Raw genomic sequence first — 26,812 nt, forward strand, 5'->3', positions numbered from 1 at the left:
AAACTATGAGCTTGTTACTTACTTCAAGAAATGAGCGGCGTCCTCATATGACACTGGGTACACAGGAATGCTGGGAAGATTAAGTTTGTCTTGTGGCATTCTATAAATGTCGTCTGAAAAATAAAATTGTTTTATATAAAAAGCAGGTTGCTGAAATATAGATGATTAATCTCACATCAAGCTTATGGTAACTTGTAAAATTAAAATTTACTTTTCGTATTCATGATCTCAGTTGCAATTTTCTGAATTAGGCGAGATCGAGGTCATTGCCCCTAAATAGAACTGAACATAAATCTTCAACCAAACTTTCCCTACTTGTTGATTACCTCAAGGCAATTTTAATTTTGAAATAAAAAGTGGGGTCGCCATGTTCGTTTAGGAGCACGAGGACCTTGTATATACCACATAATTCCATAATAATTCCCTTACGAGTACTGGCCTGAAAGTACACATTTCCAGTGATAATATTTTTAAAACATGGGAATTGCTGTGCATGATCTGTTTTCGTTTAACAGAAAAAATTTGATCGCTCTACCCAAAATATGAGAAAAAATTGATAGGTCACCATACTCGTTTACGAGAAAGAGACGATTTATTTTAAAAAGCCGCCATTTTGTTTATGTGCGCGCGCTAATTACGCGTAAAATTCTGCGCAAAAAGGATGCGCAATGCAATATAAGGCCCTTACCTCTTGCAGGATACCCCGGAGTGAGAGGATCCCCTTCTTCAAGATTTAGCAGAGTACCTCTCTGTACCCCTGAGGGGGGTAGCCACCAGCTTTTCGGGTAAGTAAAGTCGACACCTTCAGGGCTGTAATCAATAGGGTCTGTGTACAAAATCAGCCCAATGGCACCTTTGTCTGCCGCAATTCTGGCCTTGGTTAAAAATTAAGAAAACATATCATTTTAATCATCTCATCGTATAATTTCTTGAGAGTCCATTGTGAAGTGGAGATCTTTTATTACAGTTCAGAGATTGGCAAAGTGACGTCTATCATTACATTTAACTTTGACTTCAGATTGATGTTCTTTGCATTGAAACTTCTCTTTTAAGGAAAACCTTATACAGTTTCTGCTAAACGTAGTACACACTTTTTTTTATAAGAATACAGTTTTTCCGACCCAGGCTGAATATTCTTATTTTTCTGCCGATTTTAGGCTGAAAATATTCTTATGAACATTCTTAGAAAATACCGTTTGACATTTCCGTTTTAGCAAGTATTGGGTAATCAATTACAAGTGTTTGGTGTCCAGATCTGTATCGTGTTACATTGTGCACATGTACCATTGCTTTTCGTTGCAGCTTGGCCGTTTTGGCTTTAAACAAAGCATTCCTCACAGAGATGAAGTGACGGAAATGAAAATACCAGATTCTGTTTGAACTAAAAACTATATTCTTTTCAAAATCACAGCGTCGGGTTTATTCTTAAAATGTTCTTAAAAATTCGCAAATTTCAGCCTTGATATTCTTATAACCTAGATTCTTATAAAATAAAAAGAGTGTAGTTGGATAGTAGCCTACGTCAGCTTTAAATAAGAGAACTATCGTGGTTTTGTTAGCATTCAGAGAGCGCAAAGAATCCTAACTGTATAATAAGGTCAAGCAAAAAAAAAAAACAACGAATCTTTTTCACTCACTTCATTGATGGAAACACTCGTAAGAAGGAATTCAGAGCCCGTAAAGAAACTTACCTTATCACCTCTGTAAATTTTCCCATACTTCGCAATGACAATGTGACCTTTCACGCTGATGTTCATTTCACGGAGCTTCTTAAAATCTTCCACCATGCCATAATTAACATACACCAGACGGGCCTATAATGGTAAAAGTTTAAATAAATTCACTCTTAGGTAAACATAACATTTGGTCTTCCCTGTACACATGATACAAGACCAATGACCTTATATTTTTCCGAGTTCAGATTATCATTCTTATAGAAGGTTTGTAGGTTCTCATCATTTCTTTTCGTTCTAAGCAACGTTAAATCACAAGTTTGCAGATCACAGCATCGTGGAGAAAGTCGTTGCTCAAAGAAGTACAGTATGCTGTATTGCTGCACCACTCTACGAAGCTGTTGACTGATTGATTGGCTGATTGGTTAGTTGGTTGGTTGGTTGGTTGATTGATTGATTGATTGATTGATTGATTGATTGATTGATTATTTTTTTTTATTTCTTTGACAAGCAATTGTTCGTTGTCGTACTCAAACCAGAACAGGCTTAAGTTAAAATAACGACAGATTTTAAAATCTCTACCGTCGACATAAATAAGTATATATAATTATCTGATAATTCGTTCACACTAGCACCGTAATACGATTCAGGAGCCAAACATGGTTAAATGTAACACGTTTTCCCTTCATATGTTCACTTGTTATTCCATTGTTCATATTAGCTGTCCGTTTCCAAACAAATTACGTGCTGCCTTTTTTTTTCTTTGCTCACGTTCAACACTTCAAAAAGTCTCGCCTGACTTAGCTAGATTGAAACTGTTTTGTGAGGTTTCAATCATTCCCAAAATAAACGTCTCAATCGTGATTAGCGCAATGCACCGCGTGGTGTAAACATTTTTTTATATATACACTGAGCGAGACATGATTTATTCGTGGGTAGACTACGCATTTTCTTGACCTAGAGTGAACGCAGTATAATAGCGAAGGGCGCGAGGTCTAACAATAGAATGCAAATGATATAAACCCCGCGAGGCTCAGAAAACATCAGCGCGTTCTGAGAGAAATAGAACGAATCTAGGCGAAGTTTTCGTTTTATGACAGTGTTTTAGAACACCGGTTGTTTTAGAAGGTGTTCTAGGAAAATCGTCCGCCATTTCGGTTTGTTGTCTGATTTTTGTCTGAGTCGTGACGTCACTCGGGCGCTTCGCTATTAGCTTTGCGTACTAAACAAATTTGCCGGGTTGCCCACTGCGCGCACCGGCCTCTACGTATAGACCTACCGTAACATTTCCGCTGCTTGAGTACGCATTGAATGGAGGCAGTACATCAGGTTTATTCTCGGATGGCTCTAATACTTTCTCCTTTCTCTGTGCCGTAAACAAAGTTGTTCCATTGTCTGATTTAATGGATGCTATACCGGGTCTCTCTGGGTAGGAAAGAAGCACATCATATTTCTTCAGCTCGACCTTATCAAATCCAGACTCTTCCCATTTCTTTTTGATGCGTTGTGCTTGTTCATTGCTAAATGCTGAGCCACTTGGGTGAGGAGCCTTCGTAAGATATCTGAAAGATGGCAAAAACAGAAGAAAGGCAATTGAAGATATAAACAAAACTATCCCTTCTTTGACACTCACTGTTCGCTTTCATTTGTGGCATGTCGATCCTATTCAAGGTCAGTAAAAGATAAATATACCCTCATATTTAGGCATGAATAGATTGTGCTAGTAAATTCAGGAAAAGTTGTTTTACAATATACCCAAAAGTTGCTCTAAAGTTGTTCAAATATCAAAAAGTTGCCACCAAAATTTAGAAAAGTTGCTCTCTAGAGTCGTTTTGTTTTAGATAAATACTCAAAACGTGTTTGTTTGTTTGTTGTCATTGAAACATTTTCAATAATATTCTTACAATCATTAAAAGAGGCCAAAAATCCATTGTTATATGAGAAATATAAATACTTTGTTGTAATCAATATACCCTTTAAACTCAACATAACTTCACTAATGGATAAAAAATAAAAATAAAAAAATAATAATAAAAATAAGATAAAAAAAGTTAAAAAAGATAAAAATCCTTCGAAATGAAACGACCTTTTATTGTTTGGATCGGTTTTATGTCAATTTGTTGCTCAAAAGTTGCCAAGAAAGGCAAAAGATGCCCTAGGTTGCTGGTACTACAGAAAGTTGCTCAAAACGCTAAAAGTTGCTCAAAAGGCTGCTCAAAAGTTGCCGAGCACAATCTATTTATGTCTACTCATATTTCTTCCAATAAGCGCACACGCTCTAATGAGCGCCCTTGCTCGAAAAAGCACCCCTCCTCTCCTCCTTCACTTTCTTAAATAGTAAAGAAATCACAAGGAACGCCTGACAATTTGATCATCTTTTAGGCTTTTAATTTAGCTGAAGCTAACGGCTCTTGGCATTCGTGTCAGAACTTTCCAGCCGGTCTGGTGGCTTTGAATGTGAAATTGACCTTTTTCACAAGATTTTTCATATGTAAGCCGTAATAGAGTAATTTATTATAGAGCTAAGAGCTCTCCTTTGAATAAGCCACTTTTATTTACTCAAAGGCAATGCAAAGAATACCCGAAGATTGTTGTTGCCTACGTCATACAGGGAGTTATTCCCAGCTCTCCTATGTTTATTTTTAATATTGCTGGAACAGTAACCGAATAAAAAAAAGTAATTTAACAATGATAGGGAAAGCGATCATATTGTCCGAGAAACGAGGAAAGTTCTTTTGGCTCTTCGAAAGCGGTATATATCAGCAGAATTCATTCCTCTCCGAAAATTAACCAATCCGTCCAGAGCTGGTAGTTTTTTTTATCCAGTCATAGGTTGCTATGAAAAACGAAAACCGCTGATCATAGTCATCGTGCTAATTTCATGGTACATAATAAAAACAAAAGGCCTTGAAAGCGTTAAATTGATGTTATTACAAGTTTTCCGATTTGAGTTGGTTGCATCTTTAACATTCTATGCGTTTGTGTGTGTCCGCGCAAAATTGTAGTTATTTTGTGATTATTACTTCTCTTTGATTTTAATAATGACTTACCTTAAAAACTCCTCTATACGTTTACTTGAAATTTGATTAATAAATTGCCTGTGGAAACTTTCTAAGTCTCGCTGAGTTAAAATTGCTACTTTGCAAGCAGGAATGTACTGTGTAGATATAAAATACCCGCACATACTGCCAAATCCACACAACATTAAAACGAGGAAAATTCTCAAAATACAACGTCTAGATCTCCATTTCATCGGAATTATCGTGTTTGTTCCAGTTGCGTCGCGATTTAGAAGCGAATACCTTTTTCCACGATACTGCCGAGAAAGTTCTCGAGAAAGTTCCATGTCTGCCTGAGAGCTGAGAAGGGGCTCTGAATCGTAATCATCGTAGATATATTCGTCTTCTACAGAAAAATCTTCTCTAAGTCCTCCGTCGCTGAAGTTAAATTCACTTTGAATACCACGTGGGGAGACAGGCGAAGCCATTGCATTGACACTCGATGCTTGCTTAGTTTTGTTGCCCGTCATGGTATAGTTATATCCTTTTTGGTCAACAAAACCCAGTATCAGCTCAAAGTTCCTTTGATTTTGATCCTATTCGTGAAGAGTTTAAATACTATTTGAAAGCACATAGTCTTGTTGTTCTATTTCAATGCGTGCTAAACGCAGACAATAGTTTTGCCACCAGTACCTTCGTTCCTTGTTTTCGTTGCGGGTAAAGTGTTTTTAGGAGACAACACGAACCAACCGGTTAATACGGTCCAGTCTCTCTCGTTTCATAATAAGTAACAGTTGTTAAATGTATTCGAATTTAATTTTCATCTCAAGAAATTTACGAAATAAGAGAAATAACTGCCATGCAACGATCAGTTAACAAACGTTGAAGCATAAATCATCAGTAATTTTTTACATATTTGATACGTACTAAATTCTAACAAATCAAAGACTATTTTTTTAATATTCCAGTGCTCTTTTTTGATAGGGTTTCAGAAAAGTTTCTTTATTAGAACCTTCAAAAACTCCATGAAGAAACAATGTGCGTTTTTTTATGAAATCTACGACGTTATCGAAAGGTCTTGCCGTATTGTCATTGAAAACATAAACAAATTTTAAAAAAGTCTAAAAGGATTTTCACTGTCTCGGTGTGTCGTCTTGGATTCTTAAGGAATAAGAAAAAACAAAAGGATAAACAATCGAAACGATCGATTAAGCTGATACGTTATTAAGGGAAGAATTCAACCCCAAGTTTTTTTGACTTTCTGCAAAGACATTCTTGTGGCTCGCCACACAATCATCCCAGCAAGCGTTCGTTGTATACATGTTAAAGACTGCGTGACGAAACAAAATACTTTCTGCGTAGGAGAGAACAGGTTTTTAGGTCATCAAGATTTGCAAAGAACGATAACATTGGAGACAGATTTCTGTTTTCTGTTACAATTAGCTTTTATGCAAGGGAACAGACTCTCAACCAACAAAAATGCGCGTCTAAGCTTTTTATGATTTTAAAAGGCAACATAACATGTCAAACGTTTCCTTGAATATCTGCTTATTCATTATTTGGACCGTACCACTGTCTGAAAATTGTTTTTCTTTTTTTGTTGTTGTTGTTGAAATTAACATATGCTTAATTTAGCCTGACATGCTCTAATCTAGTAATTTATCTGCCAGAAAAGCCGGACCAGTCTTATTTACTTTCGCAGTTCTAGTCTGTCAAAACTTCATGAGAGTTTGATACGGCTTTGAATGTGAATTCTCCCCTCGAGTAGGCCAAAAATCAAAATAAATCCCACTTAAAACATTGCAAACATTCTTGACCTGAAAATTAAACAGTCTCATGTGGCGTAATGTTTGCACCCTCTTTCCTCCGTAGCTGCGGGCTACTGCAAAATGCGCTTTGCCGATTGTCAGCCTTTCTAGTTTAGCACCGGCAGAAAAGACGAGACCTTCCTAAGTCCCCCGAGAGACAATCTCAAGCGTCGAACGTTGACAATTCAGGATTTAAAGCTCTGATTTCAGGATGACAGGCCAAGCAATGAATAAAGCATGCAGTGGTGATTTCGTAAAGTTTACTTACTTCAAACTTTCTTCTAAACGTTCTTTTGATATTCCTTGTATCGCCTCCTTATGTTGTGATTCCGGATCTTTATCTCCATTAAGATGTTCGTCGCGATCTGCTTTGTGTTCCTCGCACCCTGGTGTTACCGCTCGCCTTACGAAGGGCATATTGTAAAACATGGAGTGGAGTGGATTTGTAAAACATGGACTGGATTTGTAAAACATGGATTTGTAAAAGGTGGATTTGTAAAACATGGAGTTGTAAAAGGTGGAGTTGTAAAACATGGATTTGTAAAACATGGATTTGTAAAAGGTGGATTTGTAAAACATGGAGTTGTAAAAGGTGGAGTTGTAAAACATGGATTTGTAAAACATGGATTTGTAAAAGGTGGATTTGTAAAACATGGAGTTGTAAAAGGTGGAGTTGTAAAACATGGATTTGTAAAACATGGATTTGTAAAAGGTGGATTTGTAAAACATGGATTTGTAAAACATGGAGTTGTAAAACATGGAGTTGTAAAACATGGATTTGTAAAACATGGAGTTGTAAAACATGGATTTGTAAAACATGGATTTGTAAAACATGGATTTGTAAAACATGGAGTTGTAAAACATGGATTTGTAAAACATGGAGTTGTAAAACATGGAGTTGTAAAAGGTGGATTTTTCTCTCTCAAATAATTCTCAGTTAAATCGTCTTAGCAGTAACTCTAGCAACTTTTAAAAATGCTGAATTTCTGTATTCCTGAATTTATATTCATCTACATCACTCAATTATCATTTAATTATCGCACTAAATCGTACTTTTCACATCAACTTCTATTATAACAGTCTTTGGTCATTTGGTGAGAAAGGGGGAATCTCTAAAAGAAAATTTCTAAAACGAGAGTTCGATTACCGAACTCCTGTTTGTTTACCTCATTATAGTAATATAAGGTCCATAATAGGACAATAACTTCTGACAATAATATTGAGCTGAACCTTTCGACATCTGATGTATCACACAGACGCACAGGGCACGGAGGAGTCAAGTTTGTCCGCACTTGAAAATTTCTACCGTGCAAAACGACCTTCTAAGCGTACGTGATCCAGCGCGGGCGACGATAAATTTCACCCCAGTTGACCATTGTCAGAATACGATACCACAAGACGATCTGTAAAAAGATATCGCATGACGGCGCTAGATCACGTACGCTGAAGGTCGTTTTGCACGGTGAAAATATTTTAAAGTGGGGACAAACTTGACTCTTCTGTGCCCTGTGACGTGATACTCGGATAAGTAAATTATGAACAAGTGTTCCATGAAATTCCTTTCTCTCGACTGTTTTGCTTGATGGTTTTGGCTTCGCGTCGCGTCGCGGCGTCGGGGCGGCGTGACAGTTGCGTGACAGTTAGTTTCTTGACCTGACATTGCCAAGTTGTTAGATAGTTATCAGCTAACTATTCGTGTCTGATTGGGTACGTTGAATGACATGGTTAACTTAACTTCTTCTTCTTCTTAACTTTTAATTAAGAGAGAAAAATCCACCTTTTACAATTCCATGTTTTACAAATCCATGTTTTACAAATCCATGTTTTACAACTCCATGTTTTACAAATCCATGTTTTACAACTCCATGTTTTACAAATCCATGTTTTACAACTCCACCTTTTACAACTCCATGTTTTACAAATCCATGTTTTACAAATCCATGTTTTACAACTCCATGTTTTACAACTCCATGTTTTACAACTCCATGTTTTACAAATCCATGTTTTACAAATCCATGTTTTACAAATCCAGTCCATGTTTTACAAATCCACTTAGCCCACGACGAAAGCAATTATGATCAACACTACGACTACAGCAATACCCACAGCGAGGTATATCTTGCGACGGCGTTGAGCTTTTCTTTCCTCTTGTGGATTAAGAGCAGCGTCTTCGTCTAATTTGACGGGTGTGAATTCTGCTTTTTCGGTCATTTTGGCAGAAATACTCCCGCTCGGTGTTTTGTGACAGCGCCCGTTTAAAATGACGTGTATTTCATTGAGGTGTTTTAAAGATAGGTCCGTTGAGCGTGCATGTGAAAAATGCTATTACGATTCGGATTGGATACAAACAAAGCAGTCTTATAAATGCGGAATCGCTGTGTCCGGCCGGCGGCGCTGTGAAACTCTACCGGCATTTAACTGAATTCAAAGGATTGCGATAAACCTGACTTCGAAGGTGAATAAATGGCAACAAATCACCACAACTTAATTTTCAAAGCTTGCGCTACAGGCGTCAACTCCAAAATAATATATTTATCTGCAAATACTTCGATCATCAGACTTTAAACAGTATTTTCTTACACTCAAGCTCTGGCCCTGTTGGAGGCGGCTAGTTCATATATTGATTAACTGAATTCAGTTGACAGTGTGACAAATGTTTCCTTTTATGGTTTTCTTTGTGTGTACATGTCACGCATGACGAACGAAAAAGCGCTTGACAAGCTAAATGTAACTTTTTTTAAGTGTTACCGCGGACAAATTTTACAGCTTTTTTTGAAGAAAGTTATAAAATGAAATAATAATAAAAAAGTCACATTGAGGGGGAATAGTTCCATGTTGTCAAGTTTGGTCACTTTGAACTTAACACATTTATAGCTTACTCCTCTGTAAAGCCTTCGAAACCGTTCATAAAATAATCTACTACGCGAAATCTAAACGAAGAGAGCCATACTTCAATACAAACTTTGATTATTTTTCTGCTAGACGTTTATATATTTGTCTCTTTTCTTTTATTATTTAGACAAGTTCTTCAGTTTTCTTAACAAGAAGCTTCACATTGCCCCGAAAATGTAGCATATAGGTGGTTTTAAAACTATTGAGTCAAAAAAATAAGATTATTATATGTTTAGAAAATATTTTAAATTTTTTTGTTTTTTTTTTTTTATTTTTTGGGGGGATGATATGGAACAACGCATGTTCTTTGTTTCAGTAAAAACAATTTTCCGAATACTTAACTGGGTATTCCGTAGCGCTGTAACCATCGTGTTCGAAATTACCCGCTGAGGTAACGGCCGCTGCGATGATTCAAATCTCTCCGAAATTAAAAGCGCTTTAAAGTCACAGCAAAACTTAATGAAGTCGTTTTCGTTTCATAATAAGCATGCATAAACAAGATATAAAACATTTAGGAACCCTGTTGTAAATACTGTAAACTTTCCTTTATCTTTGAAAGCGTCTTTGAGCTAAACTTATATTGGATACCATGTAAATTATTTTGGACACTGTTAGGTATGTCGTAATCAATGCTAAACAACAATCCGAGTATGAGATTAGCCGTTTCAGTTACTTTCTATGAACTTCGGTTTATCTTCGGAAATCGTCGGATTGCCTCGGAGGTCATGAGAATATCCTTAATCTTTTACGCAGCGTCTTCAATTGCGTGATTCTACGAGGAAATCCGAGAGAGAAAGCTTAACAGGCTACTTAAAGCGGTCTTCCAAGATATATTGAAATTTTGAATATCTTCGGTGTATGGACATTTTGCCAACTGACAAAAGTTCTCGCTCTGGAGCAATCAGATTTTAATAATTTTTGCAGCCATAATAAAACGCCGATTTCACAGGCAGGTGATCATTTATATGCAAAAAGAATCGAAATAAACTGAGATATCACCCTGAACAGGTGAATATATCAATCAATTTCGCAGGATAATTGTAGTATTCGCGGTTTATGTTTTTGATGTTTTGATGTAGATTACCGCTTAACTTTAATTCAGTTTCCCAAATGAAAATTTTGCTGTAAAACTAGTAGTCTCTCCTATGAGAAATTAATAAAAATATATACTACAAGCCTGCGCCTAAACTTAAGAGTACTGACATTCACACTGTTTATACATGAATAAACAATATTCATGATCAAATTTAAGTGCAAGTCTAAGACCAACGCTTGATCAAGGTTATCAAGACTTTTCATCTGTAAAATAACATCAGGTATAATGAAAAATAATCGAGATCGGATTAAAGAGGAGCATCGTAACTATAAATATTTTGGAGGTTGATAAACAGCCGTTTATCAGTTTACTGCTGTCAAAAAAGTTTCTCTTTCTTTTTGCCGTGCTATTCATACAAACAATACGAGCTTATGGTAATAGAGACTAGGCGTTTCAAGTGAATAATATAATATGCGATGTGGTGCTGGCTTGCAACTGTCCGCACTCAAAAGGCCGGTTTAGATATGAATATATCATTGCTGTTTAACTCAGGTTAAATTTTCTCCGCAGATATCAGTATATGGCTTGATAATGTTATGCGAATTAACCACAACATGATTATCTGTGCTGATAAAACGATAACTTGGCAGTTGAACTCTTTTTAAAGGTGGCTTAATTTGCAAAGTGAAACCAAACGAAAAAACGATCAAAAGGCTATCTACAACAATTTGAACTGGTTTATTTTTCAGAATTCTCTCGGCTTGCGAGAATTAAATTATGCAAGAAGCAAACGCATTTGACATCCGCAACTCAGTAAACATTGAATCTTATACAAATGTCAAAACTATATATTCAAAAGAGGTTATTCGCTTAACAAATTGTTTTCTATCAATTTTAACTCCCTTAAATCTTTTGAGGGGCAAGGATTCCGTATTCATCTCAATCTACCGACTATACACATTGTATATTCACGCCCATTTTTTCGAGACTCCCTAACTTTAACATACAGTTAATAAGGCGCTGGTAATTTAGCATCTGTTTACTTACTTCAAGCTTTCTTCTATGTGTTCTTTGGATATTCCTTTTATTGCTTCCTTGTGATATGATTCCGGATCTTGATCTTCATCTTGATGCTCGTCATGATCTGTTTTTTCTTCTTCACAGCCTGGTTTTACCGCTCGCCTTACCAAGTAACCCGCGACGAAAGCGACTAATATCAACACTATAACTACAACTACAGTCACAACGATACATTTTCTGCGACCGCGTCGAGCTTTTCTTTCCTCTTGTGGACTTAGCGCAACATCTTCGTCGCCTTTGATGGCGGTAAATTCCGCTTTCTCTGCCATGCTTTTGCAGATCTACCCCGGCCGCGTGTTTTGTGATAACGCCCAACTAAAAGGACGCCAATACCACGAAGGCGATTCAGATAACGTTTAAGATGTCATGAATAGCATTTTAGCCTATCGCCTGGCAGGGGCGGCCTGCATGGGACAATACAAGCAAACTATACCTTAGCAGATGTTTGATCTTGTTATTACTCTTTTGAAATTCAAAGCACGCACAGGAAATACACAGTTATACATATTTTACTTAAAATCTTTTCTCATGTAAATACTTTAAGCGGCTGAAAAAGGTCAGAGGGGGGCAAATAGTAGGTTTAAATATTTAAGATAAGAGAATAAAGTTTGGATGCTAAATAATGCTATAAAATAGCGAAGGAATTTGTATATAAATTCTAAGTAAAGACAAAAAAGAAGACCGGAAAAATAGGGAGGCGTTCCTCTCACAAGCAGTTGTTTGGCAACACCGTTGGCTTTTGTTTTTGTTTTTCTTTTTTATAGATTTCGATCAAAATAGTGATCTTTGTAGTTCAACCTGCTCCGGCTGTCGTAGCTTGACTGAATTAAATGGGACATGTGAGATTTCGAGATTTTATATAATAGTTAAAACTGATAAACTTTTCAAAGTAACTGCCGAAGAAACAACTGATGAACTGTCTTACAAGTCAACTCACTTGTTAAGGCAAAGTTCCTTTTTTCTAGCCCGAACGGACAAGGAAACCATTAAAAATGACCGTGATTGACAGATCGACAGAGCAAAGATAACTGAGCATTCTGATTGGCTGCAATCAATAACCAACTCAGTTTATTTCACGGATCACAATTAGCAGATGAGTACAGTAAGCGAACTACTTATAATCAATTAACTTTAGCAATCAAAGCGTTTTTGGAGACGTATATATTTTCTCAATGTTAAGCAAAATTAACCTTAATTGTTTCACATAATTTTTGGATTTTACTCAGTCGTGTTGTTTAGGCGTCATCTCACTATTCGGAGAAAAGTGTGAAAAAGGTTCAAATTAAAGGGACTTATTTTCTTTTTGTTTAATAAGTTAAAAATTCAAGTGAATTTCTTTCATATGCACTTGGGATTAAGGAATTCTTTCTTGCGGGTGGCGCCGACAAAAGTTATGTCCGTGGAATGATAAGCTCTCCTGGAAGCAATAACTTGTTGCCTGCTGGCAAACAGAGATTTTTTAACAATAATTACGTGTTTTTTAAACACTCTTTCTAGATCTACCATCTTTTCCCCTACGTCTGTAAAAGCTTTATAACAGGCAGGTTTTTTTTTTCTGGTAACGCAGACGCGAACGTAGAGAATGACCACAGATTTTTCTGATATTTCCACTTCTCTGTTTTTACATGCTGTTTTTCTCTCGCGCGTCTCAAATAAATGTCAGAAATCAATAAAGACAGCTGGAGCGTACAAATGCATTGCATTCATGTCACAGCGTTTTGACATATCGGGCTATTTTTAAATTCCCGTTTCCCCGCGAACTTTCTATTCCGCTAGCCAATCATATTACACGCAATTTCCCGGGAGAAGCGAGTCCAAAAATAACCTGCTCTGTGAAAACGCTGAGGGGTAAAAAAGGTAGTATGGCAGTTATAACATCGGGATTCTAATGAAAGTCAAAGCCGGGATCAAAAGCTCCCGATCAATTGCAAAACGTTCTTTCGCAAGTTTTATTGTAGAAAAGTACCTTGATACGCGATCTCGGTCTTTGTTTTACAATTTGTGAAAAAAGAAAACGACTTTAGTGGCAGGTGCAAGATAACTATGATGGACGCCCGTGGACGTGGATCCAACTGAGACAGACGCCAAATAATAAATTCGCTTTCTTTAAAGCAGTGCCATCACTTATGAGATGTCATGAGAGTCGGGGGCTTGGGGACCGGAAACAGTTTGCCGGGGTCTTGTGTGTCAGGTGCCCATCACTGAAGGTCTGAATGGGGGTAATACCAATGAAACAGTAAAATGTTAGGCATTTTAACACTAACAGTAAAAAATTCACTGTAACAGTAAATTTTATCCAGAAAGAAACAAAAACGGTTCGAAAAAGGCCAATATTATTTTGTTTATTATTTGAAGAAGTATTTCGGGCATTTTCCGACGTTTTCCGATCAGTTCGGAAGATTCCGAAAACTACCGAATATTCCCGAAGATGTCCGAAGACTACCGAGGATTTCCGAGGAGAAATCCGAAAATTGTCTTTAAGTTCATGAGTGATTATATCCGATTTTTGAAGAGCAGATAAGAATTTACAATGCTAAAAATTTTCTTTAAAAACCCTCTAAATAGTAAACATTACTCTGATGATGATCGAAAAGATCGAAAACGTTTAGCATCAATTTTTTAACAGCTTTTACCTTAAGTTTTATTTTTTTAGTAAACATTAAAAAACTGGCCCTCGTAACAGCAAACACTTAAAATTATGGGCAAATAACACTAAACCCCATTCAGACCCTCATCACTGGCGCCTGTGTGTTTTCTACAAGGGACTATAGGAAAACATGAAACATTAGAGAACAGAATGAAAAACTGCTTTTTATCAATTTTTCACCTACTAAAAAATTAATTACACAACCGTGTTAAAGTCGTATTCGTTCCCTGGCAATCAACAAACACGTTCCCAGGGGGTTTTACGTCAAAGTTGCTGGGAACAGAGTTGCGGCAAACGCCAGACAGACTGTGCCTAATATATGGAGTATGGTGCTGTTAATAGACAACTGCTTTCTATCTGCGGGCGCAAAAATCGCTGCAAATTCTCTCGGAAAATCTCTCGGAAAAACAGCCTCAAAGCGCTCAGACCTTTGTTCTCGTGGCTTTTACTTCAATATCACTACTATGAAACTACAATCAAAATGGCTACGTTTCTGCTGAGGCCACAGAATGGAGGAAAAGACATTACGATTCCCGCTGGTAAAACTACAATCGGAAGAGGACCATTTCTGGGGGTAAACAAACCATGGCAACATTATAAGATCACAGCTGTCAGTTTGCAGCAGTTTGATGTAGAAGTTCGTTTTTCCTGCAGTTCACTTTATTCTTATTGTATCCTTTAAATTTTTTCACCAAAAGGTATCAGATAAAAGAGTGTCGAGATCGCATGCAGTTCTGGAACTGACAGATGGAAAGCTCACCGTTTTGCCCGTAAGTCTGTCACCTTGTGGATTCTGTGTACACTACCCTCCTCCACTTAGGAAATCGTCACTTAGATTTTCCCACCCCCACCTCCGCTGGTCTGCACGTTGAGGTACACGCGTACGGTTTTTGTTTGAGTTATCATGTCATTTTTCAAGGAGATGTGATTTTTTTGTAAATTGCCTGGAGTTCGTCCCCCAGGATTATTTTTTTATTACCTCCATCAATTTTTATTATTATGTGTTTCTACATAATGTTTCTACACTGAGACTACTACAGTGGATCAGCTGTTGATGCAATGTTGTATTTTTAGTAGCCAGTCAATACTGGGGGGGGGGGGGGGGGATTCTTTCCTCTCCTGTGTACTCCTACTTTCCTGTTTTTATGTACTGTGTCAATCCATAAAGCCCCGTGTAGTGTGACCTTTCATAAGCAACAGCCTCAAGTAAGTGACCACTTACATTATAAGCTTGACATTTCAGGTTTTCTCTTTTGGGAGGTTCAACTGTTCTTATATATACATGTATATATATTTATATTTTTTTTTGTCAGGGCAAGTTTTCCATAGGTGTAAAGCCTGGCTCTCCGGCCCTATGCCCACTTAGGGCTTTGGCCATAAGTCAAAGCCTGGCTCACACTAGCGACATAACAACAAAACGGCAAGATGACTCAAATGCAAAAAAACACCTTGCATTTATGTTTTGTGTCACCAGTGTGAACAACACGACATAACAACATATAACAGGAACATCAAAGTGACATAAGCATAATGACATAAGGAAAAAAACTGATCTTCTCTTTATGTTGTTATGTTCATGTCGTTATGTCATTATGTCGCTAGACGTGAACCAGGCCTACGTTTGTATGTATTATACCGGTAATGGAATTTGCTGTATTATTATAATAACTGTTAATTATTCGCAATTTCTGACAGCTTCATACCAACCCAACCTTTTACAAAGCCACCGAAAAAGAGAAGTTTGTAAGCCTGAAGAAAGATGAAACAAAATGCCTGAGCAACGGCAATGTTATCTCCCTGCTTCCTGACAGCCTTTGTTTTGTGGTCATTTGTGAAGGAAGCTTGGAGAAAAATGGTTTGACAAAAGAAGAGGCAGAAATTTCCAAAAGCAAGGCAAGAGAAAATGTTCCCTCTGCAACAGACGTAACAGTAGCAAAAGATCAGAAAAAGCCACTGACGTCCCCAAAAGAACCTACAGGTTAGAGGAATATTTAAAGGATGTTTGATATTTGTTTGTAAATTCTTGTAACTTTCATGAATTTTTATATAATTTTTGAAGTAAGTCTCTTTTAATCGCGGCTGTGTTTATGACCGATATTCCACAATAATACCAGCCACCTAAATGGCCCCTTAATTAACATTACACTGAAGGTGTTACAGAAAAGCTCATCTTAACTCATTTGTAAGTCAGATTTCTTTATGTTACAGCCAGTGAGAGGTACAGTGGTCAAAACATGTAAAACTTTTTAAAAAGCTTCAACAGGGTTGCCACAGGTCAGGAGATGGTCGGGGAAAATAAAATTCTTCAAGGTCAGGGAAAAGTCTGAGGATTTTATTTTAAGCAAGGAAATATTGGCATTATCTATTTTTGAAGAAAAGTCAGAGAAAATTGGATATTACAGGCTATGATTGCATATCATTGATGGCTGGAAGCAACATTTCAGGTCAATGTGATCTTAGAGATATGTTCTTTTTTCTTGGAAGCAGGCGCTAGAGGCTGCTTCTAAATCTGACATTTTCAATTTATAATTTTGGTCAGGGAAATGTTATTTTTATCAGGGAAAAGTCAGGGAATTTTGAAAACTTATATCTGTGGCAACCATGTTTAAGTCATTGCTGGGGTTATATTTTCAAATTCTGCTGCCCCTCCCACCACCCCCATTAGACAGTTTTTGAAACCCCACCCAAAGAGAAATTCAAGTTTAACTTGAAGTTCATACTTTCTTTTAAAAATTTTCAAATAATTTTTGAGACACCCCACCCAATTGGAATTTCCATTGACCCTCGATGGGGTGGGAAGATTTTGGAGCCATGCAGTGATACACTGCATGGTTTTTTGGGTTAAAGCTGCTTGGACTGGCATCCCTTTCACACGGTGTAAATTATTAATTAAAAGCAATACTCCTAGTTGCTGAATTTTCTTGATTAAATGCTTGGTCTAGAAAAAAAACTGGGTTTCCAAGTTGAAGTTGTAAATGGGCCCCTGGGCTTGGATAAACTGCAGGAGTCAAATAAAAGCCAGGTTCATCAGGTAAAATGTGAAATAAGTGCCGGAGGCTTTTATTTGAGGAAACATGAGACATTTGTTGTACTTAAGGACGTTCGCGCTATTGTTTATGCGCATCCCGCGCACGTCAGTCGCAACGTCACGCCACGTCATGTACGAGCGCGCGCGCTCAAGAAATATTTTAGCACATATAGGGCTGGTAGTCGTCACGTGAACTTTGCTTGCATCCCAGATGTCGGTGACCCCCACATTTTGACGGATCACTTTTGTTGACGATTATCTACGTTTTGTGTAAATGAAAAAATCTATCATTAACAGTTCGATTTTTGTCCCCGCGTTCGAATGCCTCTTGTCCCTGCTGTGACGTCAATACCGCTTCAGGGTAGCACAAAAAGTGGCACAAGAAACGCAACAGACCCACTCACAAAATATGACTAAGATCATTTGCCCTCTCATATACTATAAATCCTGTAACCATGTAATTGCGTTCGCCAACAGCGGGAGTTTCCACACGCTACCGACGATCGGTGACCCCCACTTTTTTGCATTCCGACATATCTGACTGCTGTAAAATTTCAAAAAAATCTATCGATAGAAAATTTTCGCGCGAACGTCCTTAAGTCTTAAGAGCCAGACATAAGTGCTACCACTATTTTAAAAGGTCAGGGAAACACTGAAAAGGCGTGACATACTAGGCGACAAGTCCAAGCAACAGGCCTCTGCGACAAGTCCCTCTGTGTGTAGTACTTAAAGTCGCTGTGAACTAGGCGCTTGTTCAGTCACCAGCACATGCAGCGAATCAGTATGGCGAAAATATGCCCTCTCATTGTTTAATGTATATTTTGTCGCAGCGACTTGTCGCAGCGACTTGTCGCAGAAGTGTGCACACACTGCGACAACACTGCTTCTGCTCATTTTGTTGCTGCTATCAGTCGCTCAAATTCAAACTGGTTTGAATTCGTGCAACTAATCCCAACAATCACAACAAAACTTTATTAATGTGTCAGAGCTCTAGTCAAGAGTGAAACACTCTCACAAAAAATAAAAAAGTTTGATATTTACAATAAAAACACTGAGATAATTTAATACGCTATTTACAAATAATTTCAATAACAATTTTAAAATAATTGTCGTCTCACAGTGACAAAGATTGTCGCAAAAATGTTGCACCATGTCACACGAGGCAACATGTTGCAGCGACTTGTCGTCTAGTGTGTCCTAACCTTTAAGCCAACTGTCTCGATGCCAAGGATTGAAACAGACTTGACCCATTTCTATTCTCATAATTGTACACGAATGTACAGGTGAATAAGCTTCAGGGTTTTTATTAAGAATTGTAATAGCAGGGGAATAGTGTAAAGTAACCGAAAAATATTTTCTAAAGGTCCGTATCTAAAAAAAAAATAGATAGAGAAATTAAATTTGGCGGAAAATTCCAGTGGAGGAGGAAAACCCCCCCCCCCCCAAAAAAACCCCAAGCTTGTGTTGTTGTTCTTGCAGAATCATTTCTTGATGAATTTATGGATGACAGACCATCCTTACAAACCTTTCCTGCTCCAGCTACTCGAGCGGCTTGTGCAGATGTGAGCATCACTGACAGTAAGGAATCAATTGACGACCCTGCCCCTAGTTCCTCCTCCTTTGTGGTAATGATTTCTGTTCTCCTTTTAAATATTTGTGACATTTTAAGAATTTGATAGCCAGCCTCTAAAAATCACATAAGTGTTTGCTGTCAGTCAAAATAAAATGATTACTTTTGATTTCCTAGATTATCATGGCAGTGAATAGTGTACTTTACTTGGGGAATTGAATAACCTTAAAGGACCCTAGTCAGCCTCCGCCATTTTGGATGGCACCAAAATTATAAAAATTGTATGGTGAAGAGAAGTCTTATTGTATTGCTGTAAATTGTGTTTCTGGAAGTCTGTTTAATTGCCTTAAACAGTTTCACAGTGAACTCTTTGGTTTAGACACGGTCCGGGTAGAATATTATAATACCGAAATTCTCATATATCAAAGGTGCGGGTGACAAGGGTCCTTTAAGGCAAAGCACATACATGTACTAGTGAGACAATCAGTTTGCTGATCAATATTGATTTTTAACTGTTATTAGTAGAAACTCAGCTGTGTTCTATGGAAATCCGCGAATCTGATTGTTCTCCCACTGATTCACGCCGAGAAAACAGTCGCGCGCCGCGGCTCTTTAGCGGTAATTTTCTTGTTTTTGTCTCAAAGTGCACAATTGTGGTTTGGACTGCAATCCTAGAGTTTCACTAAAACAATAGACTCGCCCCGTCGAGGAGCACCGGCGCCCCGTGACTATTTGCTCATAGAAAACTGGGCTCGAGTCTAATTGTTAAATATATTGATAATGTGACTGTATACTTTAAAAAAAAAATAAAAAAAAATTCATGCAACTAACATACTATTAGACAAGAAAAGAAAATAAACTTGTGGAATATTATGAGTTAAATAGAGGAACACATTGGTCCCCTGCATAATTTACAGTAGTTTGTTTGAGCAGTCTTATTTGTACTCTACATCTAATGTCTATAATGAATATGAAAATCATTTTTATATCTTTTGAATTACTATTGTTTACTTCTTGTGTTAGTCCAAGAAAGAGACAGCTTTGCCATCCAAGCCATTAGTGGAACCTGCACCTTTGTTACAAAAGACTCGAAAGTTGCCATCATGGCTGACACAGTCAACAAGTGAAACAAAATCCCCAGCAAAGAAAACAGGAAACAACAAAGGAAAAACTCCAGCCAGTGGTACAGCGAAAACAACAGCTGCCTGTAAGTACTGAAAGTGATCCAAGGTTAAAATTTCTTTACACCAAAACATCTGGCATAAATTATATATATAGCTATGGTGAATCTAGGGGAGGGGGCCCCGGCCATCTTATTTTTAGAACAAGACCCGAAGAGCTGAGAAAAATTATTTTCAAGAGCGCCCCTCTTATTCTAGGGTCTTTATGATCACTCCCCCCCCCCTTCAACCCCCCTCCCCCCCTCATCTAAAGGTAGGAAGGTTATTCTGTTAATCTGCTGGTCAGAGGATGTAGTGTACCGAAATCGATAAGCTGGTTTTTGGAGGTAAACAGTCTTTGTTGGCATCGTTTGGCCCAGATTTCACAACAAGTGGAATTTTAAGATGAAACGAAACAAGATGAAGATATAATCGTAAAGAAAATTGTACCAACGTGATGACCAAACCAGAATTTGTAGTTTCCTAGGGGACCTTTCCCAAGCTTACATTTAATTATGGCATGTTTTTTTATTTAGCAAACAATGGTGGAAAAAGTACCCAGAAGGCAACATCATCAGCTCAGCGTAAACAGAAGACTTCAGACCCTGATGAGGATTTTGTTGTTAGTAATGAAGAAGAAAAGCAATTGCAGCAAAAAGGAAAAGTCAAAACTACAACAAAGAAGAGAACATCCACAAACCTTGATGACAGCGATGAAGACATTATACCCAAAACAAATAAGAAAGCAAAAAGAAAGAGCCGTGACTTAGATAGTGAAAGTGATGATGAGGATATACCTGTACGACCTGAAAGGCAGGATATAAGTAAACCAGTTAAGCCTGTTTCTAGGGATGAATCCAGTGGAAGTGATGATGACGACATAAAACCTGCATCAAAGGTAGGTGAAGCTTGTCCGTGAGAGCTCGGATAAGTTTACAATCCTGTAGGAGTTACAAGATGTTTTGTAGAACTTTCAGTAAATTAAAAAAAAAAAAAAAAAAAAAAAAAAAAAACAGACAGACAGACAGACATTCAGTTTTGGCGGTCATAACAAAACAGTCAAGTCATTTTGTTATGAGTAATCAAAAAGCTTAGAAAGAGGAAGATTCCACAAAACGTGAACTAGAATTAAATACATGTATGTTATGAGGTTTGAAAGCAAATGTTGTCAGGATTACAGCTAAAAGTACAGCTCAGCAGTCAAACTATTTGTGTGTTTAACAGAAACGTGTAGAAGCAAAAACGCCAGGGAAAGACACGAGCAAGGCTACAAAGCTTCCAGTCTGTCCATATGGAAGCAAATGCTACAGGTATGGGCATACCTTAAAATGTCTAGTTGTAAGCCCCCCGTTTATAAACCCTTCCGTTTATAGGCCTATCTCTCCACATCGACTTAATTGAATATCCTCATAGAACGTTGCACTTCATCATGAAATAGTCAATGAAGAGTGCAGAGATATCGCTCATCAGGACCTTTCATTTTTTTTTTCTCAGCTCATTTCCAGAACTGAGTATTTTTCATGCGGCTTATAAACAATTATTGGATGAGGTTTTTGTGATATCCGGAATAATCAAGGTCGAGGTAAGTGTTATCAGCCAAAGCCGAGGGTTGAGGCTGATAACACTTACCGAGACCTCGATTATTCCGGATATCACAAAAACTGAATCTAATAATTGTTTTATTATACATCGTTTTTTTGGTAAAGAAAATAATGACAAACGATTTCAACCTGTTTCAAAACTTGTGCTTATTCCGGCTTGTCGTCCTGCTTAATTCTGAATGCTTTTTCCACAAAGTATTTCGTGGAATAGTTCCTTCCCAATTTTTGTTAGCCATTTTGTGTTTTCTGAGACTTTATTGTTCAGCAATTTTTAAACTTAGGCCAAATTGTTTCTCGGTTGTAGAATCGAATCGACGAACTTGAATTTCTTTCGCCGCCAGATGCCTGCCACATTGCTCTTGGAAATCATGCATTGCGCTCGCAACCTACAGATTAGTGAATAATCTGCCAGCAGATTATTCACTAATCTGTAGGTTGCGCGGATTCCCAGAATTAGCTGTAGGCTCTTAGCCAATGAGAAGACAGTGAGTTACTTCAATGTATAATTATAGGCCTAATCTCCCTCCTCCAGTTACACACCGACCCAACACCCCTTACGAAGTTGCAGAAGCTCATAACCGATATTTTGCAATATAGTAATAAGATATGTATGCGCAATTACTGTAGGATGTAGCACGTAATCATTAACAACCAATAGAGTCTGTTGATTGCCTTTTCATTAAACCTGAAATGATACTCAGTACGAAAAAACTCAATGTCTGATCGAGACTCAGACATTCTGACTTATCCTATCTTAGAACACTCAAATTGCATTGAAGATTGGTGATTATTTCCTGTCAGCTTACACAACATATACTTTCTTTAAAATACAGAAAAAATCCTGCCCATTTCAAAGAGTATACGCACCCTAGCAAGGATGATGCTAACGATGATGGTGAAGCTGCTGCAGAAGACAGTGAGGATGATCGACCTGAGTGTCCTTACGGTACCAGTTGTTACAGACGGAACCCCCAACACAAACGGGACTTCAAGCATACAGAGACCCCAGGTGGGTGATTGCTTTTACTGTATATCATTATTTGCTCGGCGACGTGTAGATGTTGGTGACGCTTTATATTTCAGAATGATTTTTCTTCCCGGTAAACTGAAAAGGGACAATGGCATTTCCATTTGCTGATGACATTCTAGCCTGCCAGCAGGTTCACGTTTGGGTAAAGCGCGCTTGTGGCAAAGCTGCGACAACAAACCTTGCTCCCTGCCGGCTCGCGTCGTTCGGAGACACGTTTTCTCGCGCATGATCTGAAATATGAGTAATACTACATATTTACACTGTATATTCTGTGGTTCAATTTTACCCTTGGCATTTCCTTTGCTTTGCAAAAAGGTGGAATAATTTGCCTAATGCCTGGAGGGCTAAAGAAAGCTTGGCTTCCTTCAATAAGGAACTAAAGGCCATCAAAAATCTTATATTGTAAATAAAAAATTGTAAATAGGCTAGTGCATGTAAATATTTAAATATCTTGTATATTGTAAATAAGTTTAGTTAGTATTTGTATTTGTCTTAGTGTTTTTTTGTTTGATTATTTTTAGGTACTTAAACACGACCACATCAGCTATGCTGTAAATTTATCGTGTATAAATAAAAGATGTTATTATTATTATTATTATTATTATTATTATTATTATTATTATTATTATTATTATGGTTTTAATGCTTATCTTTTTAGTGCAGATTCTTCCTGAGAAAGTAAAAATTATATTCTTCTAGGAAATTAGACTAAAAACTACGTCAAAATGCACATAAAGTAAGCAGGGCTGACTTACGTAGATCACTTAAAGCGACAACGACATGATAGAACACAAACTGAAATCCAAAATGTAACCTTGTTTTTGGTTGATTAGATCTTTCACAGATCCTACGTATGCCAGCAGCGTTCACGGGCCTTTGCCACTTATCAGTTCAAATTCGAAACTCAAACCTGAACCTTTTAAAATCAAACGCTCAGAAATGGTCGAGACCACCAGATTTGTCGGTGAAATTCGAGTTCGTTAAAACCAAAATTGTACTTAATTTGCTTTGTTTTATTGTTTGTTTTACCCTAGGTGCCAGAGGTTTTTCTTGCGCGGTTCCCGGTGTCGATCATGTCTCTATTTTGTCCCGCGCGTTTTATCTCGCGGCTTCGCCACTCGTTGCGACGGCCTTCGGCCGCCGAAGAGTAACCCACTCGCGCGCGAGAAAAATCTTCTGGTACCCAGGGTATATTTGTTTGAGATCAAACCAACAGCATAATGTACAGTGTCCATAAGGTTTCCATAGTTTAAACTTGTAACAGTTACAGTATAATGTAACAACGTTTTGTTGTTGTGAAAACGTATGCCTACGTCTCAGTGTCGATAAAACAGTCATGTGTCCGCGTTGGACTTTTTGTCTGAGAGCTATCCCGCTTAATACGGACACCCCGATAATACGGACACTTTGGCATGTCCCCTTGGTGTCCGTTTTAACGGGTACAACTGTATAAGGGTTAAAGGTACAGTTTTAACAACAATGCATGTTTATATTTATTTTACTAAGGACGTTCCAAACGGAAGAAGGCAAAGCATAAGAGCGTCCTCGATGACACAAGTGATGACGACGGTCCAAACACATACGATTACAATGACAGCTTTTTAGACAACGATGGAGAGGGAAGTGGAAGCAGTTACTCGGCATCAGATGATTCTGATTGGCAGCCTCAGGGAGCTGATGATGATGATGATGATGTTGATGAGGATGTTAATGAATTGTTAACTGAGGCGCGAGGCTTTCTACGGAGTAAAAATATGACAAAGCCCGTATGATATACCGTAAAAATGTCGATTGTAAGTTTACCCTGGCCACAGGCCTATCTGTGTGTTAACGAAAAAAGATATTTTAGTTACAATGTATAAGCCCCGCCCACCATCCAACTTTCCCATATTAACTTACTAACATTCTCAGCTCATTTCCAAACGATTTTTTCATGCCGCTTATAAGCCCACCAGGATTTAAACTCCCCCATTTTTCACTCAAAACGTCTTATGAGCTTGTATAAGCCCAGGGCTTATAACCAGCATTTTTAGGTAGGTGTAATGTATACAGCTTGTATTTATAGTATAAATTTGTTAAAAGCTGGTAGATAGCCGTTGTTGTGCAACAGAATCGATCATTCCAGCGAGTATCTAGAAAAAAGTTTAGTAAATTTTGGAGTTTTGCGCAGCCAGAAGAAAAGACAGGGTACATTTTGTTGTAAATATAAGGCAATAAATAGATATACCTTTTATAGATATAAAGGCTCATCAAACCAGCCAGTTATGAGGAAAGAAAACAACACTGTTATTTTTTTTGCTTAGAATTACATTTTGCGTTATTTAAGACAATAGTAATGCACAACAAAGTATTATGTAATTTTTCTCTTTTAAGCCTGGTTTTCACTAGCGACGCAAGGACAATAGCACAAGCACAAGCGCGATCACGCAAAAAGGACAAATTTTAATCCTTGCAGTCCTTGTGCTTGCCGCAAGCACAAGCAGAAGCATCAAAATGCAATGCGCTTGTGCTTTTGCTTGAGTCGAAGCCGTTTTCACGAAGAAATAAGAGCTGTTATTCTTGCGCTTGTGCTTCGGCTTATGCTTTCGTCGCCAGTGAAAACCAGGCTTTAGGTTTAAGAAATTTTCAAAACAAAAAGGAAATGATAAACTAGCCGTGGAACATAATATTTTACCGAAGCAATGTGCTAGTCGTTGCAAAGTGCCATAGACAACTAATGGAGTATGACACTGCAGAAATGTCAAATAACAATGAGTCTTTACGCTAGTACAATTTTGGCTTAGCTGCGTATCACAGCCCTGTGTAACAGTCATAGCTCTGCAGAATGCCTGTGGAAAACAGTCGTAAACGAATTGCTACAATACTGTAAGATAATGCTCTACTGATTTTAACATCCAGCTAGTAAGGGAAATTGTACTTGAGCTCTGTCTGTGCATTCAGTTTTGTGTTTTCTTAATTGTTTTCTAAGTTGCAAGACAAAAGCACAATAAAGCTGGTTGTTCTTGTTGTTACAGAATGACGAGTCATCAATATTACCGGGGATGTAGTCCTCTTTTAAATCGTATAAATCGAAAGGAGGCTGGAAAATAAACACAGTGACTAGTCATTCCGCAGTTGTACCTTTGTATGAGCCCATACAATCCGACAAGTAACATTTAACCATACACTTTGAATCTACGCTGATTTACTGTAACTCGGAAATGGCCACCCTAGCTCTCATCCACAGACATAATTTTCTCTCTTTTTGTCTTGTGACGTCATGACGTAGTCATGACGACACAAGATAATACTACAGGGGACAAGGTGCATTCCATGCGTATTTGCTTTCTGAGGCCGCGGAATTTTCCCGCCATGTCAATATTTTTCCCGCCATGTCAAAATTTTCTTTTTTTTTAGTAAATGCCGAAAAATGCAATCATCAGATTTAAACAAAACAGATGCAGACTTCTCAACCTCAAAGCACTGGAAATCTAGAGATTGAGGTAAAAAAATCTGGAGATTTCAGTAAAAACCGGGAGATTGATCAACTGACGGACAAAAATAACTAAAAGAGTCCTAAAACCAGGCGCTAATCAAATTACTTGTTACTCTGTTTTTTCGTGAGATTTCTGTTTCTCCGTGTGAGATTGAAGTGAAAACCGTGAGTCTCAGGACAAAATCGTGAGACTTGAGAGGTCTGCAGATGCTGTTTACACTAACAGTTGCGTTTATTTTTAAGCTTTTTGTTTGTTTTTCTTAGTGATAAAAGCAATCACACGAGATTCCCACCATTCTAGTCATATTAGTCAATCTGATAATAGCTACCGTTTCGTGAGAACAATGTGTTTTATGATTTTGGTACAGTAATATAGGGGAAAAGCATGTCTTAAACAGGATTGCGCCTTACAGAACTGTAGGTATGTCGACCGACAATATGTCAGGAAAACCTTTTTTTGCCGTTTCCATTTTTGATTAGATCCGATTTCAAAGATGTAATAGACCGTAGTAGTCGAACCACATGTGTGCCTTTACTTCAGTTGACTAGCTAGCTTAGGCAAGTTAGAATTTGTGCTGATTAAACTAGTTCAAAACAACTGATCCCGTGGACATTATTTTCCTTGTGTGTCTTCAATTTGAGTATTACTCGAAGACACACGCGAAAGGTCAACCATGAAACTTTGCTTGGTAGTGTGCGTGAGTTTATTGAAACGTGAGGCTGAAAACGTTCTTATCAGTCACAGACACAAAACAACAAAGGAAAATCTGTGACTTTGTTGACCTTTTTAAGATATTTAAGAATTATCTGTGA

The 26,812-nt window shown here is 37.7% G+C and overlaps 2 protein-coding genes across 3 annotated transcripts in view; one reads left to right on the plus strand and one right to left on the minus strand.

Moving 5' to 3' along the window:
* The window catches only part of LOC144634168 (putative N-acetylated-alpha-linked acidic dipeptidase), a 35,907-nt gene extending 23,905 nt beyond the window's left edge, over positions 1 to 12,002 (minus strand). Inside the window, exons 1-5 of one of the 2 annotated variants that reach the window (XM_078493058.1) lie at positions 11,456 to 12,002; positions 2,953 to 3,235; positions 1,692 to 1,814; positions 689 to 875; positions 23 to 113 (exon numbers count right to left, since the gene is read on the minus strand). In XM_078493058.1, coding sequence (XP_078349184.1) covers positions 23 to 113; positions 689 to 875; positions 1,692 to 1,814; positions 2,953 to 3,235; positions 11,456 to 11,757 — 986 coding nt within the window. In that variant the 5' untranslated portion in view covers positions 11,758 to 12,002. Of the gene's footprint in view, positions 1 to 22; positions 114 to 688; positions 876 to 1,691; positions 1,815 to 2,952; positions 3,236 to 4,723; positions 5,452 to 11,455 lie in introns of those variants that run through there. The other variant, XM_078493057.1, reaches the window with a different exon arrangement.
* A 2,493-nt stretch (positions 12,003 to 14,495) lies between these two features.
* LOC144634307 (uncharacterized) lies at positions 14,496 to 25,531 on the plus strand. Its single transcript, XM_078493223.1, has 9 exons — positions 14,496 to 14,709; positions 14,834 to 14,905; positions 15,831 to 16,113; positions 18,643 to 18,788; positions 19,757 to 19,940; positions 20,430 to 20,791; positions 21,118 to 21,203; positions 22,328 to 22,503; positions 24,031 to 25,531. The coding sequence occupies exons 1-9, from the start codon at positions 14,617 to 14,619 to the stop codon at positions 24,294 to 24,296; spliced, it is 1,668 nt and encodes a 555-aa protein (XP_078349349.1). The 5' UTR covers positions 14,496 to 14,616; the 3' UTR covers positions 24,297 to 25,531.
* Positions 25,532 to 26,812: the final 1,281 nt, after the last annotated feature.

The sequence above is a fragment of the Oculina patagonica genome, chromosome 13, assembly GCF_052425735.1.
Source record: "Oculina patagonica isolate OP01 chromosome 13, crgOcupat, whole genome shotgun sequence".
In the NCBI taxonomy this organism is placed as follows: domain Eukaryota; kingdom Metazoa; phylum Cnidaria; class Anthozoa; order Scleractinia; family Oculinidae; genus Oculina; species Oculina patagonica.